Source organism: Oncorhynchus clarkii, chromosome 22, assembly GCF_045791955.1.
Source record: "Oncorhynchus clarkii lewisi isolate Uvic-CL-2024 chromosome 22, UVic_Ocla_1.0, whole genome shotgun sequence".
Classification (NCBI taxonomy): domain Eukaryota; kingdom Metazoa; phylum Chordata; class Actinopteri; order Salmoniformes; family Salmonidae; genus Oncorhynchus; species Oncorhynchus clarkii.
The window spans coordinates 28,002,997-28,019,594 of NC_092168.1; the positions used below are offsets into that span (position 1 = coordinate 28,002,997).

Sequence of the window (16,598 nt, forward strand, 5' to 3'; positions counted from 1 at the left end):
AGTATCTTGCTCATTTCTCACTGTTGTTTTTATTTATTTACTTATTGTTCACCTAATACCTTTTTTGCACTATTGGTTCGAGCCTGTAAGTAAGCATTTCACTGTATTCGGCGCACGTGACAAATAAACGTTGATTTGATTCTGTAACTAAATGTATTTAATCGTGAAGCCGGTAGGTGGCAGTTTTGCATTTAGCTCGAGATGCACTCTTCTTCGGTGGTGAAAGTCCTGAATAGTAAATACTAAAACTATTTCCGGAAGTGGCGCCAAATTCCTGTGCCAACTTGTATGGATTTAAACAGACAGCGAAAGTTGTTTAAATTGCAGTTCAGGATAACGATACTACTTTTAGAAACACATCTGATAACAAATTGACTCGTAGGCACTTTTTTCGCTGCGAAACCTAGCCGTGAAGATTGAAACTGCCGGTCTTTAGCAGGCACACCAGAACTACGACGAAGAATGTATGAAACATACTTCCACCAGAGATGCAGTAGCTATATAATGACGAGATTGGTCTCCGATAAGCTGGCGGTCTGCCAAAAGACCTTTGAAACTAGATGTCATTTATATTCCACTGGGTAGAGGTGAGGCCAAATGTCGGATCAGAACCATTTTGATAGGTGTATGGCAGAAGAAGAGTCAGTCCACCTTGTCACTTTGTTGTGTAACGTGCTGTAAAACTGTTTCAGATCATAGCACTGAGGGTGCTGCATGAGCTGCACTCGGAGGTCAGCGGCCTCAATGTAGTACCTGATGAGCTGCTTGTAGTTAATAATAATTTAGAGAATGATTTACATAACTGGCTTGTTGTGAAGGAGCAGCTAATACGCCAACAGGCAGGTAGCCTAGAGCGTTGGTCTTGTAACCGGAAGGTTGCAAGATCGAATCCCCGAACTGACCAGGTAAAAATCTGTCGTTCTGCCCCTGAACAAGGCAGTTAGCCCACTGTTCCTAGTGTAGCCGATGTGAAATGACTAGCAAGTTAACGGTGGTGCGGGGCTAAAAGCGTTTCAATCGTTGACGTCACTCGCTGAGACCTGAAGTAGTTGTTCCTCTTGCTCTGCAAGGGCCGCGGCTTTTGTGGCGCGATGGGTAACGATGCTTCAGGGGTGTCAGTTGTCTGTGTGTGCAGAGGGTCTCTGGTTTGAGCCCGGGGCGACGAAAGCTATACTGTTACATTGATGCTGTTGACCCGGATCACTGGTTGCTGCGGAAAGAGGTCAAAAGTGTGACTCCGACTAGACCAACAATACCATCAGCACCACTCTCAACCTTTCAGGTTATGTCGATATAGGACTCGTTTTACTGCGGATATAGATACTTTTGTACATGTTTCCTCCAGCATCTTCACAATGTCATTTGCTGTTGTTATGGGACTGATTTGCACCAAAGTACGTTCATCTATAGGAGACAGAACGCATCTCCTTCCTGAGCGGTATGACGGCTGCCTGGTCCCATGGTGTTTATACTTGCGTACTATTGTTTGTACAGATGAACGTGGTACCTTCAGGCGTTTGGAAATTGCTCCCAAGGATGAACCAGACTTGTGGAGGTCTCCAATTTTTTTCTGAGGTCTTGGTTGATTTCTTTTGATTTTCCCATGATGTCAAGCAAAGAGGAACTGCGTTTGAAGGTAGGCTTTGAAATACATCCACAGGAACACCTTCAATTGACTCAAATGATGTCAATTAGCCTATCAGAAGCTTCTATAGCCATGACATCATTTTATGGAATTTCCCAAGCTGTTTAAAAGCACAGTCAATTTAATGTATGTAAACTTCTGACCCTCTGGAATTGTGATACAGTGAATGATAAGTGAAATAATCTGTCTGTAAACAATTGTTGGAAAAAATTACTTGTCATGCGCAAAGTAGATATCCTAACCGACAAGAAATTTGTGGAGTGGTTGAAAAATTTGTTTTCATGACTTCAACCTAAGTGTATGTAAACTTCCGACTTCAACTGTATATAAGGACTCCCACATCACTGTAGTCGGCTGCTACAGACCGCCCTCGGCTTCGGACACACTAAACTCTCTATTGTCCTACAGAAGCTAAATTACTCTGAATTCATTATTTTATGAGATTTGAACTGAGACATGCTTACGTCTGTATCGGACTCTTTTAAAGTACTGTGACTCTCGCACAATTAATGAATGCTCCTACAAGACCGAATCCCAGAGCACCTAAAAAATCAACACTATTGGCCATTCTAACGAATACCCCTCACAAATACACATTGACTGGGATATTCTGTAATGATGTGAGTGATCGCTATGCAAAAGCTTGTGTTAGAAATACATAAACTACCAAAGCCAAACCCTGTTATATTTTTTAAATACATTTTAGACAGTTTAATGAGCAAGCGTTCTTACTCTATCAATACTATGGTGCAGATCATGTAAGTCTGACTCCCGATGTTGACACTGCCTGGGACTATTTTTGTGACATTTTTGTCCGTTTGTGATAAGCATGTGAATACATTTTATTTCACCCCAGGTCTGAAGATCAAAGCCCATCCACGTCCCCTTTTCTGCAGGGAGAGAGTGACCCAAGCCGCACTGAGGTCCCAGTATTTGAGATCCCGTACATCAACAGGCTCCTTAGCAACAGAAAGATGTGTATTACTGTCAGTCTGTCAACATGTCTGTTTATTTATGTATTTATGGAGGCATGGACCATAGACATAACTACAAATTGCACTCAAATATAGTGAGTAACTGTCATGTTGCAGGGTGAGACGCACACAGGCAGATGAAGAACAAGATCACTTGGAACTTCCAACCTCCAATAGAGGCGCCAATCAAGCCTGGTTATATAATGTCCTAGAGATCTCGATCATTGGATGTACAGTGGAAAAAATCTACACCAGAGATGCCAAGCATAGAGTCCTTTCTGGGCAACTTTTCCCTTTGAAAGCTGAAACTGCTATAAAGTCACTTGAGTGCTTACTTATAGTAATAGTTAAGTTGTAGTATCTATTTTGCCTCACTGTCCCTTCTCTCCCTGACTGTAGACGGGTGGTGGTGGAGCCCGTGGGGAGCAGAGCATGGGGCAGGAAAGCCCCCCTCTCAATCCTGGAGCCGGACGGTTCCACCCAGGCATCCAACCTGGGTACCCTGCGGGTGAGGGGATTACCCCGAGCCATTCGGTCCCGAGATGCTGGACCTAAGCTCTGTCACAGGACCTCTTTAAGGTGATTGCACTGGAGACTTGTGGAGTAGAAGATGTGGGAACTGCCTTTCCTGTGCACAGATAGGGGTGCAAGGGCTTCAGTGTCTGTACTACCAAGTGGGCTTTTAGAGAGATGTTATTTTACCTTCTGTGCTGACTGGTTTTGATGATGGGTTTTGTCTTTCAACTCACAGCTCATTTCCCAGAGCAAGAAACTCCCCACAGCAGTAGTTCAGCCACACAACATACCTTCAATCCTCCACACAGCAACAGGGAAGAACTGGTAAACTCTGATAATGCCAACAAGAAAGTAGAATAGGTTTATTAATAACATATCCTAAAAATAGTTACACCATTACCAATTCCAATAGATTTACTTACTAGTCAAACCTCTGCTCTCTTTTTGTCATTCCTCCAGGGCCCAAATCTTCCCTCCAGGGCGGTGTCTGGCTATGGTGTCAGTCTTCTCTCAGGGCTGTGTCAGGCCATGGTGTCAGAAAGTCTTCCCTCCAGGGCGGTGTCTGGCCATGGTGTCAGAAAGTATTCCAAGCTACGTGAGACAGATTCCTCTGTCCAGCCTCAACCAGGCCATTCAGAAGATCAAGTGCCACAGAAATGTATTTTGGGACTCTGTTGCCTCAGGTGGTCATGCAGGGTTTCTGATGAAGGAGCTGAAGAGGATCACGGGGGTGGGCATCAAAGCCCCCATGTACTTCATGTGTCTGACTGAGCTGAAGAGGTTGTAGCATGTGCAGGGAGTAGGTACCAGCGCCATGTATAAAATCCTGTCACAGACGCATACCTGATCGGAATTAAAATGGCATTCCCTACCTTCTTAAACCTCCCAAATGACTCGACACTACTGAGTGAGGTCCCATTTACTGACCATCCTTTGAGTAGGGCTTGACTTTTTGTTGTTACATTACAGCCTTATTATAAAATTGATTAAATTATTTGTTTTCCTCATCAACACATAATACCCCACAATGACAAAGTGAAAACAGGTTCAAATAAAACACTGAAATACCTTCTTTACATAAATATTCAGACCCTTTACTCAGTACTTTATTGAAGCACCTTTGGCAGCGATTACAGCCTCGAGTCTTCTTGGTTATGACGCTTCAAGCTTGGCACACCTGTATTTGTAATGTAACTGCTACCGTGTTTAGCACCGTCTACTAACTGTTAGCTTAGCACAGGCCTGCTAACCTTGGAACCCATATTTACTTTCTATCCCTTTTCGATTTTTAATTTGTTTATACCTTCCGGTACCTGCCTCACCCAATGTGATACGGAACCGCTATTATCTTTACATTTTTAGAACACACTCAAGAACCTCCAGAAGCTAACCAGCTAACTGGCTACAAGCTATTTGGTCATTGTTAGTTTTCTAACCTGGATAACACTCGCCAGTCCAGCTTCCCTGCCCCATCCACCGCTGCCCCTTGGACACTGATCACTTGGCTACATAGCTGATGCATGCTGGACTGTCCATTAATCACGGTAATCCATTCTGCTTGTTTATGTTTTATCTGTCGGCCCCAGCCGCACTTAGGCTCTGTGTGTAGTTAATCCGACCCTCTCTGCCTAATCAATCGCCATTCTACCTGCTGTTGTTGTGCTAGCTGATTAGCTGTTGTCTCACCTACTGTTTTAGCTAGCTCTCCCAATTCAACACCTGTGATTACTGTATGCCTCGCTGTATGTCTCTCTCATATGTCAATATGCCTTGTATACTGTTGTGCAGGTTAGTTATCATTGTTTTAGTTTACAATGGAGCCCCTAGTTCCACTCTTTATACCCCTGTTACCTCCTTTGTCCCACCCCCCACACATGCGGTGACCTCACCCATTACAACCAGCATGTCCAGAGATACAACCTCTCTCATCATCACCCAGTGCCTGGGCTTACCTCCGCTGTACCCGCACCCCACCATACCCCTGTTTGCGCATTATGCCCTGAATATATTCTACCATCAACCTGCTCTGTCCCCAACGCCCTAGGCGACCAGTTTTGATAGCCTTCAGCCGACTCCTTCTCTGTTCCGCGGGTGATGTGGAGGTAAACCCAGGCCCTGCATGTCCCCAGGCACCCTCATTTGTTGACTTCTGTGATCGAAAAAGCCTTGGTTTCATGCATGTCAACATCAGAAGCCTCCTCTAAGTTTGTCTTACTCACTGCTCTAGCACACTCTGCTAACCCTGATGTCCTTGCCGTGTCTGAATCCTGGCTCAGGAAGGGGATTTTCATACCCAACTATAACATCTTCCCAAGATAGAACTGCCAAAGGAGGAGGAGTTGCAGTCTACTGCAGAGAGCCTGCAAAGTAATGTACTTTCCAGGTCCATACCCAAACAGTTCGAACTACTAATTTTGAAAATTACTCTCTCCAGAAATAAGTCTCTCATCAGCTCCCAGCTGTGCCCTGGACACCATTTGTGAATTGATCGCCCCCCATCTAGCTTCAGAGTTTGTTCTGTTAGGTGACCTAAACTGGGATATGCTTAACACCCCGGCAGTCCTACAATCTAAGCTAGATGCCCTCAATCTCACTCAAATCATCAAGGAACCCACCAGGTACAACCCTAACTCTGTAAACAAGGGCACCCTCATTGACGTCATCCTGACCAACTGGCCCTCCAAATACACCTCCGCTGTCTTCAACCAGGATCTCAGCGATCACTGCCTCATTGCCTGTATCCGCTACGGAGCCGCAGTCAAACGACCACCCCTCATCACTGTCAAACGCTCCCTAAAACACTTCTGTGAGCAGGCCTTTCTAATCGACCTGGCCCGGGTATCCGTAAAAGTAACTTCCTCACCATTTTAGATAAGCATGCTCCGTTCAAAAAATGCAGAACTAAGAACAGATATAGCCCCTGGTTCACTCCAGACCTGACTGCCCTCGACCAGCACAAAAACATCCTGTGGCGGACTGCACTAACATCGAACAGTCCCCGCGATATGCAACTGTTCAGGGAAGTCAGGAACCAATACACACAGTCAGTCAGGAAAGCTAAAGCCAACTTCTTCAGGCAGAAGTTTGCATCCTGTAGCTCCAACTCCAAAAAGTTCTGGGACACTGTGAAGTCCATGGAGAACAAGAGCACCTCCTCCCAGCTGCCCACTGCACTGAGGCTAGGTAACACGGTCACCACCGATAAATCCATGATTATCGAAAACTTCAACAAGCATTTCTCAACGGCTGGCCATGCCTTCCGCCTGGCTACTCCAACCTCGTCCAACAGCTCCCCCCCCCCCGCAGCTACTCGCCCAAGCCTCTCCAGGTTCTCCTTTACCCAAATCCAGATAGCAGATGTTCTGAAAGAGCTGCAAAACCTGGACCCGTACAAATCAGCTGGGCTTGACAATCTGGACCCTCTATTCCTGAAACTATCCGCCGCCATTGTCGCAACCCCTATTACCAGCCTGTTCAACCTCTCTTTCATATCGTCTGAGATCCCCAAGGATTGGAAAGCTGCCGCAGTCATCCCCCTCTTCAAAGGGGGCGACACCCTGGACCCAAACTGTTACAGACCAATATCCATCCTGCCCTGCCTATCTAAGGTCTTCGAAAGCCAAGTCAACAAACAGATCACTGACCATCTTGAATCGTACCTTCTCCGCTGTGCAATCTGGTTTCCGAGCTGGTCACGGGTGTACCTCAGCCACGCTCAAGGTGCTAAACGATATCATAACCGCCATCGATAAAAGACAGTACTGTGCAGCCGTCTTCATAGACCTTGCCAAGGCTTTCGACTCTGTCAATCACCGTATTCTTATTGGCAGACTCAGTAGCCTCGGTTTTTCGGATGACTGCCTTTGGTTCACCAATTACTTTGCAGACAGAGTTCAGTGTGTCAAATCGGAGGGCATTTGGGGAGTTAATTTTATTCTTCTCTATAGATCCTCTCAAGCTCTGTCAGGTTGGATATGGAGCATCGCTGCACAGCTATTTTCAGGTCTCTACAGAGAAGTCCGGGCTCTGGCTGGGCCACTAAAGGACATTCAGAAGCTTGTCCCGAAGCCACTAGTGCATTGTCTTGGCTGTGTGCTTAGGGTCGTTGTCCTGTTGGAAGGTGAACCTTCGCCCCAGTCTGAGAACCTGCCCCAGAGTGCTCAGGACTTCATCAAGGATCTCTCTGCTCTATTCATCTTTCCCTCAATCCTGACTAGTCGCCCAGTCCCTGCTGCTGAAAACACCCCATAGCATGATGCTGCCACCACCATGCTTCACCGTAGGGATGGTGCCAGGTTTCCTCCAGACGTGACACTTGGCATTCAGGCCAAAGAGTTCAATCTTGGTTTCATCAGACCAGAAAAGCTTGTTTCTCATAGTCTGAGTCCTTCAGGTGCCAAAAGTCCAAGCTGGCCATCATGTGCCTTTTACTGAGGAGTGTCTTCCGTCTGGCCACTACCATAAAGGCCTGATTGGCGGAGAGCTGTAGCGATGTTGGTCCTTCTGGAAGGTTCTCCCATCTCCACAGATGAACTCTGGAGCTCTGTCAGCATTACCATCAGGTTCTTGGTCACCTCCCTGACCAATGCCCTTCTCCCCCGATTGCTCAGTTTGGCTGGGCGGCCACCTCTAGGGAGAGTCTTGGTGGTTCCAAACTTCCTCCATTTAAGAATTATGGAGGCCACTGTTCTTGGGGACTTTCAATGCTGCAAAGATTTTTTGGTAACTCTTCCCAGATCTGTCAACTTTCATAAATTACGTGCATTACTACCACCGTTTGAGTGATGCCTGCCACTAGTGGTGGTGAATACTCTCAGTAGAAGTGGACACGTCTGTAGGCATCAGAACTCCAATACATGCAAGCCTGCCGCTGCGTACAAAGCCGTAGGCATTTCTTTATGCCTCCCACTGTTTGAAAAAGTCACGGGTGGCCAATCTTCCACCTAGCCCCTTCTTTTTAATGGTATCTGTTGCTTTTATACATGCCTTACTCTCGCTCAAAAGACTCGTGGCTTATTTTAAATGTCTGCGCAAGACTGGTTTCACCCACGAGAGAGTAACGGTTTAGGTGATTGGATGTTCATTATTTGACTAGGCTACCTGTATTTGACAGTGTTGTTATTTCACTGAACACTAGATGGTTTAATTTTATTTTTGGCAGTAAAACATGGCTAGTTAGGTGACAAAAAACCCTCACCCAAATGTAAAATATAAATGGACTGTTTGAAAATGTGAAGAATTTTTTTTTGAAAAAAATGTAATAAAATGATTTAAAAAAAAATGTGAATCACATTTTTATTTGGTGTACCGTGTGGGAGGATGTCTTCCTTAATTGACCCCCCATACATGTAACGGACATATACCAGGAGCTGTGTCAGGCCCACCACTTCTGTTGACTCATCTAGATGTACCACATAGAATTCACTGGCTTCGCGTACCCCAGTTTGGGAATACCTGGTCTAGCTAACAGAACAGCATGGCATGAGTGCCTCAAAACCAATAATGCATTTAAACCATGGATTGCTGATGCTATGTATTGGCCATCGAGAGGCCATATTGTCACTCCCCAGTGGGAGCAGTCCTCCATAGGGATTAATGGAATTCAACAGTATTTCAATTAATGTTTTAAGTACAATTACATGTATCTTTGTTATAGTGGCGACAGTAAGTATTAAAACGTATACTTTAAGGAACATTTGATATATTTAGATGTTTTTGTTTACCATGTTAAATGATGCATTAGGGTGTCTAATATAATAAATGTGGCAAAAACGAATGTACGCATGAATAAATCAATTTCTATAGGTTCCAAAATATGTTTTACAATTGTGGGGGAGCACCAAGATGGTGGCACCGTGGCTTCAATTTAGCGGCCCCTATCGGTATTCTAGTGTATATAAACCACTGCTCAAAACCTAGCTAACCAGCCAGCTAGCTGTAGCTAGCGTTCCGAACTAACATTATCCAAATGCAGTTCGTTAGCTAGTAGCTACCTTCTCTCTGTCAACAGGTTTTTCAGGTTCTTTCTTAAGTTCGTATTGTGCTACTCTTGATTCCACAGCCATGCTTGACAGCGTTTGATAATTTAGCTAAATTGTTAGTGGAACTTTCAACGAGTAGCAGCAGAAAATAAATACTAGTCGCGTGCTAATGACGTCGGAGAAACTGTATAAAACAGAGCTTCCTCGACGAATCACGCCACTGGAAAATTACAACGAGGCCACAAAAAGTCCCTTTACTAATTTGCCAACAGCCACCATTTTGGGAGTCAGAATTGTATTGGAAAACCACCACCCTTTGGGCCTTATTATGGTACACACGTGCGTGGTGGCTGGCTGTCGGAATAGAAGAATACCAGGCACATCATTGTCTTTTTACCGTTTCCCACGCGATCCCGACAGAAAGCAGCGTTGGATAGCTGCTGTGAACCGAGAAGGCTGGCTGCCAAACGACGGGAGCAGGTTGTGTAGTACTCATTTCATCTCAGGTGCGCAGCCAACGTTGTCAATAAAACAGTCCATAAATGAGCAATGTGCCATTCAATTCACTTTTGAAGTTTTTCCAACCAGCACCTGACCACCATATTAAACGTTACTGCTATTCTTTACTTTTTTTTTACTAGAAATCACTGCAGCTGTATGTTCTAATGTGATTGTGCATGATGCCTCACTAAAGTTTCTCCCTTTTTCTTCAACTCCAGGTAAACAGGTGAAGAATCCACGCTCGCCGGACTATGTTCCCTCTGTATTTACATCAGCTCCCCTATCCCCGGAGTCAGAAATTAAGGAAGAGACTGCTGCCTTTGAAATCTCAGACAAGCAAGAAGCCCAAGTGGAGGCTGCCAACGCCTTGCTCTTCCTGCAGGGCCAGGGCAGGTCTGTGGTCGATCAGAGGCCGAGCCAGGTGGACCATGACGTGGCCCAGAGTGCATCCTCATCCTCTACCAGTGACAATGGTGAGGAATCTGAACCCCTGTCAAGCGACAGCAAAGACAGGGGAGGGAAGCCCGGCAAAAGGTCAGCCGCAGAGCCCGACAACTATGAGGATGTGCTGAAGATCTTGAAGAAGGAGAACCGGGCTCTCCGGGAGTCTGTTGATAAAATGTCACTCTCAGAGACCTCATTCCGGAACGACCCAGAGAAGGTCAGGTTTTACACTGGCTTGCCCAACTACTTTGTATTTGAGACAGTCATGTGGCTCCTCGCACCACACATGAACGGGACCAAGAACATGGTCAAGCTCTCCATGTTTCAGCAGCTGCTGCTGACACTAATGCGTCTCCGGCTTGACCTCAAGAACCAGGACTTGGCTTACCGCTTCGGCGTGAAGGTTGGCACAGTGACCAGGACAGTGCTCAGAATGGTTAACGTCATGTCCACCACGCTGGTACCCACGGCTGTCTTCTGGCCCTCCAGGGCTGAGCTCCGCAAGAACCTCCCGGCAGCTCTCCACTCGACGTACCCTGACTGTGCCGTGATCATAGACTGCTTCAGGGTGACCCTGGAGAAACCCGGGTCAGAAGTAAACTTGTTGTGTGTGAGTATCTGTCCTGTCTAATTTGGTATATATGATATATGCTGTGGTAAATATTTGCTGTTATACAGTACCAGTCAAAAGTTTGGACACACCTACTCATTCAATTTTGAAAAAAAGTTATTTTTACTATTTTCTAAATTGTAGCATAATAGTGAAGACAAGCTATGAAATGATACATATGGAATCATGTGTTAACCATTTTATATTTGAGATTCTTCAAAGTAGCCACCCTTTGCCTTGGTAGCGTTGCACACCCTTGTCATTCTCTCAACCAGCTTCATGAGGTAGTCACCTGGAATGCATTTCAATTAACAGGTGTGGAATTTCTTTCCTTAATGCGTTTGAGCCAATCAGTTATGTAGTCACAAGGTAGGGGTGGTATACAGAAGATGGCCCTAATTGGTAAAAGACCAAGTACATATTATGGCAAGAACAGCTCAAATAAGCAAAGAGACAGTCCATCATTACTTTAAGTCATGAAGGTCAGTCAGTCTGGAAATTTAAGAACTTTCAAAGTTGCAAGTGCTATGATGAAAGTGCTATGCTCTCATGAGGAACGCCACAGGAAAGGAAGAGCCAGAGTTACCTCTGCTGCAGAGGATAAGTTCATTAGAGTTACCAGACTCAGAAATTGCAGCCCAAATAAATGATTCAGAGTTCAAGTAACAGACACATCTCAACATCGACTGTTCAGATGAGACTGCGTGAATCAGGCCTTCGTGATTGAAATGCTGCAAAGAAACCACGAGCAATGGATATTAGAGTCCAATTTTTTTATTTTTGCTTCCAACCGCAGTGTCTTTGTGAGACACAGAGTAGGTGAACAGATGATCTCCGTATGTGTGGTTCCTACCGTGAAGCGTGGGGGTGCTTTGCTGGTGACACTGTCTGTGATTTATTTCGAATTCAAGGAACACTTAACCAGCATGGCTACCACAGCATTCTGCAGCGAAACGCTATCTCATCTAGTTTGCGCTTAGTGGGACTGTAATTTGTTCTTCAACAGGACAATGACCCAAAACACACATCCAGGCTGTGTAAAGGCTATTTGACCAAGATGTAGTGCTGCATCAGATGACCTGGCGTCCACAATCACCCGACCTCAACCCAATTGAGATGGTTTGGGATGAGTTGGACCACAGAGTGAAGGAAAAGCAGCCAAGTGCTCAGCATATGTGGGAAGTCCTTCAAGACTGTTGGAAAAGCATTCCAGGTGAAGCTGAAGAGTGCAAAAGCTGTCATCACGGCAAAGGGTGGCTACTTTGAAGAAATGTAAATATAAAATATATTTAGATTTGTTAAACACTTTTTTTGGTTACTACATGACTCCATATGTGTTATTTCACATGTCTTCACTATTATTCTACAATGTAGAAAATAGTACAAATGAAGAAAAACCCTTGAATAAATAGGTGTCCAACCCTTTGACTGGTACTGCCTGTCATAATTTAAACCCAGAGACAATTGCTCCTTGAATTTACTTGAACCAGCAGGGGGCGTCAGCAGGGAGCAACACTCTGAAATACATGATAGGCATGGCCCCGCAGGGCGTGGTCACTTTCGTCTCCAGGGGGTCGCCGGGGAGTGTCAGCGACAAGAGCCTGGCAGAGGGGTGTGGCTTCCTGGGCAAGCTCCTTCCAGGAGACGTGGTCCTGGCCGATAAGGATTTGGACATTGGTGAGTCGGTGGCGGCTCATGGTGCCCTGCTGAAAATCACTGGCTGCGATGGCGGAGAGAGGTCTGAAGGGAGCGACGGTATCTCGCTGACAGACATTTCCCCAGAGAGGCTGAGTGTGCGGAGGCATGTGGAGAGGGTTGTGTCCATGGTGAAACTAAGGTACTCCATGCTGACTGGCCCAGTGGAGGTCCCCTTCACGGCCGCTGAGCGGTCATCCAACATTTTCACTTTTGATAAGATTGTGCAGGTTGCCTGTGCCTTAAACAACCTGTGTATATCTGCTGCACCCCTAGAGTGACTCACACTAGTGCTGCTCCATACGAGCATTGATAGCCACTTTAATGCTTGAACACTTAAAGAATCTATATTTTGGATGTAAATGGCATGTTGAGAAGTGCCCAGACACATTTCTTGCAAAACTTACCCCAACCAGCGATAGACGTTCTCATGCTCATTCTAAAGTGCCAGTGTGTGAAAAGAAAAAATTAACAAAAGCCCCAACATCACCCAAATACGTCCTTTTACTTGTTTTGTAATTTATGTACTTCAGAACTTTATCCGCAACGTTTAATTCCGTTTTGTACGGCACGAGAGATACTTCTGTGTGTGCATGTGATGGCTAACATGGAGCAGCCAGATGGATAGGTTTACCACATCCTATGGAATACAACGTTGTGGTTCAAGTTTGAAATGACACAATTGCATGTGTACAACATCTAAAGACCTGCATCTGAATGCATTTGTTGCTTTTATCCACACACTGGCACTGCAGAACAAATATGAGGTAGGTTATCACTGGTTGGGGTAAGGTCCTCAAAAACAAGTGTCTGGGCATTTGGCCATATGCATCCAAAATATAGATTTAGTTTAAAAAAAGTGAACTTTTTCTTCAAACATCCTAGCTCCATTCTACAATTCCACTCGTAGATGCTGGAGAGGGGAACTTTTTATTTGTATTTTTTCAACAGATAACTTTCAGAGGGATATTTGATGGATCCATTTATCACTATTTTCACTGTATTACTATTTTTGCCCCTCTGGATGTAACTGAGTGAGAATTTGAATTACTGAGCTCATCAGCATTTTTTAAATGTGGATATATTTCAGAAGGACATTCCAACAGTTCCAAGTATTCTATGATTGAATGTACATTGTGGTTTTCGACCATTACTTGGTTCTCAGAGACATTTGCGTTACTTACAATGGATCGAACAGTAGCCTACCGTTTTCCTCAGGTGTTAGTGCTTTAGTTTGAAATGCTGGTACTGCTGTAACAAAACAGATGTTTTTACATGACACAATGCCTTCCATTTCATATGAATAACCACGTTTCCATCCACAGTTTTTATGCGAGTTAAGTAATACTGTCTAAAAAAATTCATGACAGTTTTGATGGAAACGGGAAGTTTCGGTACAATTTTATAAATGCTGACAGATAATTTGTTAGTTCGACATGGTGGGATCTTTTAGTGTCGGTAAAATTAATTATGTGAGAAATGGCGGCGGAAACGCCTTTATGCTCAAATATTGATATAATAAACATCAAATTGAAGTAAATTGAGTCACGTGATGATATGGTGTGTGGTCCTCCCACTACGATTCGGGAAAACATGCCGTTTATTAGGCTACAGATTAAATAAATTATGAACTTCACAGGGTAGTGGAAGTGCACTGTGATCTTGATGCCCCTTTCCAATAAATATCGAGTCTTATTCTGGTGACATGATAATCGATGCCTGACTGCCGTTTGACAAATATATTTTTCTCGCTTTTATCCTTAATAATCTCATCACAGCCTTTATCTGCGAGCTGTTGTCTAGAGCGCACGTGTCAAGGCCAGAATAGGCACATTTGCTATTTAAAGCCACAGTTTTTGTGACACAATTTTTGCCAGAGTTGACAATGCGATGGAAACATATTGAACTTTAGATTTGTATTCAGTACATGAAAACATAAGCGAAAAAGTACATTTTGTGTGTACATCACGCACTGATTTCTATCCGAAAAAAATACATTTGGTGGGAATATATGTATATTTTAGTTATGCAGATTCTAGAGTATTCGTATGAAAATCTGTCGCCAATTGGATAGAAATATAGATCATGTCAATAACTGTCCTCAAAAAGCACTGTAATGTAGGCTAAAACTTGTCACTTATGTTGTGGTTTATGCATTCTCTGAGCATGAGTTAAGTGTGTTTCTTCTTTTTTCACGTCCAGTTTGTTCACGTTAATAGTGCTGACGGATGTCAGTCTGCAAGGACAGTCTGTGTATGGTCTTTGGTTCTGTTGATTAAGAGGTGCTGGGAATTTAACGATGCAGTTTAGGTGCCTCTTTGTAGAATCTAAGAGTTAAATACTTTTCCACTTGTCTCTAACATGTAGGCTCAGCATTCCCGAACAGTCCCATTACATCAGAATGTTGAACAAACTTAACTTAAATGTACTTTACGTGTGTCTAAAGTAATCTGATACAAAATCCAGAGGGAAGTGTTATAAACCCGACCTTCAGTACGCTGGTCTGTATATCGGTTGAATTTTTAATACCGATGCAATTCGCATGTGACAAACGTTTGGACAATATAGTGGCGAACACTTACCACAGATTGCGAAGAAACGTGCTTCGGACTCCTACATTTGGTTACAGTAGGCTATTGTTTACATATTGTGCATCACATGCAATGCGTCAAGAGAGACAATTATTTTTTTAAAGTCGCGTAAACAACACTACTGTGGATACCCTACCACCACCTCTCCGACTCCCAAAATACAATAAAACGGATGCGCGCACATACACCACCTCATTGCGGAGTCCTACTAGGAAGACTAACTACATTTACGTTCAAGAGGACTGCCATGAGCATGATGCTGCCCATTTGCCTATAAAGTACCTATTTTGTTTGAATATAGAAGGTGACGTGTAGGAACTTGAATATTTGAGTGACATTTCTGCTGTGTGCATCCTTGGGATGATGCGGCGCACTCTACGCTGATAAATCTATTCTTTGCCATGTTACAGCCCTATTCGGACGGGTATTACTAGAGACGTTGGTTTTGTAATTATCCAAGCATGTGCATTATTCCAGAGAACGATTCACACAGGATTAGTTTTTCCAAAATTGTCCCCTGTAATTCTTAATTTTTTCCAAAACCAGTAGGTTTTTATTGGAGGCGAGAATGTCAACATGATAGATATGCGACACGTGATTGGCTGTCAAATGTATAGGTCTCCCCATAAATCTACTTGGATGAAGTGTGATCATAATCATTATTTTAGCGATCCATCCATGGTAGACGTCCTTACTAATGCCCCACATCTAGCTGATTTGAGATGCTGGACCGTATTTGCACTTGACTATTTATGGATGAGAGTGAAGTTGCCATTTCCAAAAAAGTTTAATGGGGATGCTGCTTTGCGATCTATTGCCTAGGACAGGGCTCTCCAACCCTGTTCGTGGAGAGCTACAATTCTGTAGGTTTTCACTCCAACCATAATCTAGCGCATCCGATTCAATACTTGCTGGTTGATAAACTGAATCAGGTTAGATACAACTGGTGTTGGAGACTTTGGGGTTGGTGGCTCTCCAGGAACAGGTTTGGGGAGCCCTGTCCATGGACATCAATAGCCAGGCAGGGTTGTATTAAATGAGCGATATACAATACTTTGTATTGCACATTTAGGCCTAATTAAACTGATGCATTTGGCGATGTTCAACTTCAATTCACTGGCTAAACTATTCTTCATAGTGCCATACTCTAAGCCTAATATAAACTTTATTCTACTTTTGAATTTACAAGGCATTGCTAAATATAGCCTGCGCGCACGGTTCTGACCGTTTCTGTCTGCCCCGATTCTCTCCCTCGCCTGCGCCTCTTTCTCTTCACTATGAACAACGCCAGTGTTTGGTCTTCTGTCTGTTGCATGTAGAATAGTTTACCTACTAATTGATATCCCCTACTATAATGAACATGCGCAAGCCAAGAAATTGCGAAATACAGCATTGCGATAGCCTAAATAGTTTGATTACGGATCTGACGGTTTGCCTATTGGCCGAGATGTCTGGCTGTGCACCTCCACCATTCGCTCTCAAGCTAGCTCGCTCTTTCTTTCTTTTCTGTGAAAGATGCGAGAGTTTGTTCTCGAAATAGACTACGGAAAATAGTTTCCCCCGTTGCAAAAATACTGAATCTTGAGTCGATTTCGAAGCGTGATACTCAAATGGGAGTCGACTCCCTACCTAGGTGTCAGA

General features: G+C 44.2%; 1 protein-coding gene and 1 long non-coding RNA gene across 2 annotated transcripts; both read left to right on the top strand.

The window, feature by feature from the left end:
• The first annotated feature begins 84 nt into the window (after positions 1-84).
• Positions 85-4,217, top strand: LOC139380216 (uncharacterized). Its single transcript, XR_011628431.1, has 4 exons — positions 85-1,636; positions 2,502-3,198; positions 3,371-3,459; positions 3,595-4,217. It is a non-coding gene; the product is annotated as an uncharacterized lncRNA (long non-coding RNA).
• Positions 4,218-9,388: 5,171 nt separating this feature from the next.
• LOC139380266 (uncharacterized) lies at positions 9,389-15,038 on the top strand. Its single transcript, XM_071122813.1, has 3 exons — positions 9,389-9,622; positions 9,836-10,671; positions 12,162-15,038. The coding sequence occupies exons 1-3, from the start codon at positions 9,445-9,447 to the stop codon at positions 12,645-12,647; spliced, it is 1,500 nt and encodes a 499-aa protein (XP_070978914.1). The 5' UTR covers positions 9,389-9,444; the 3' UTR covers positions 12,648-15,038.
• The last annotated feature ends 1,560 nt before the right edge of the window (positions 15,039-16,598 follow it).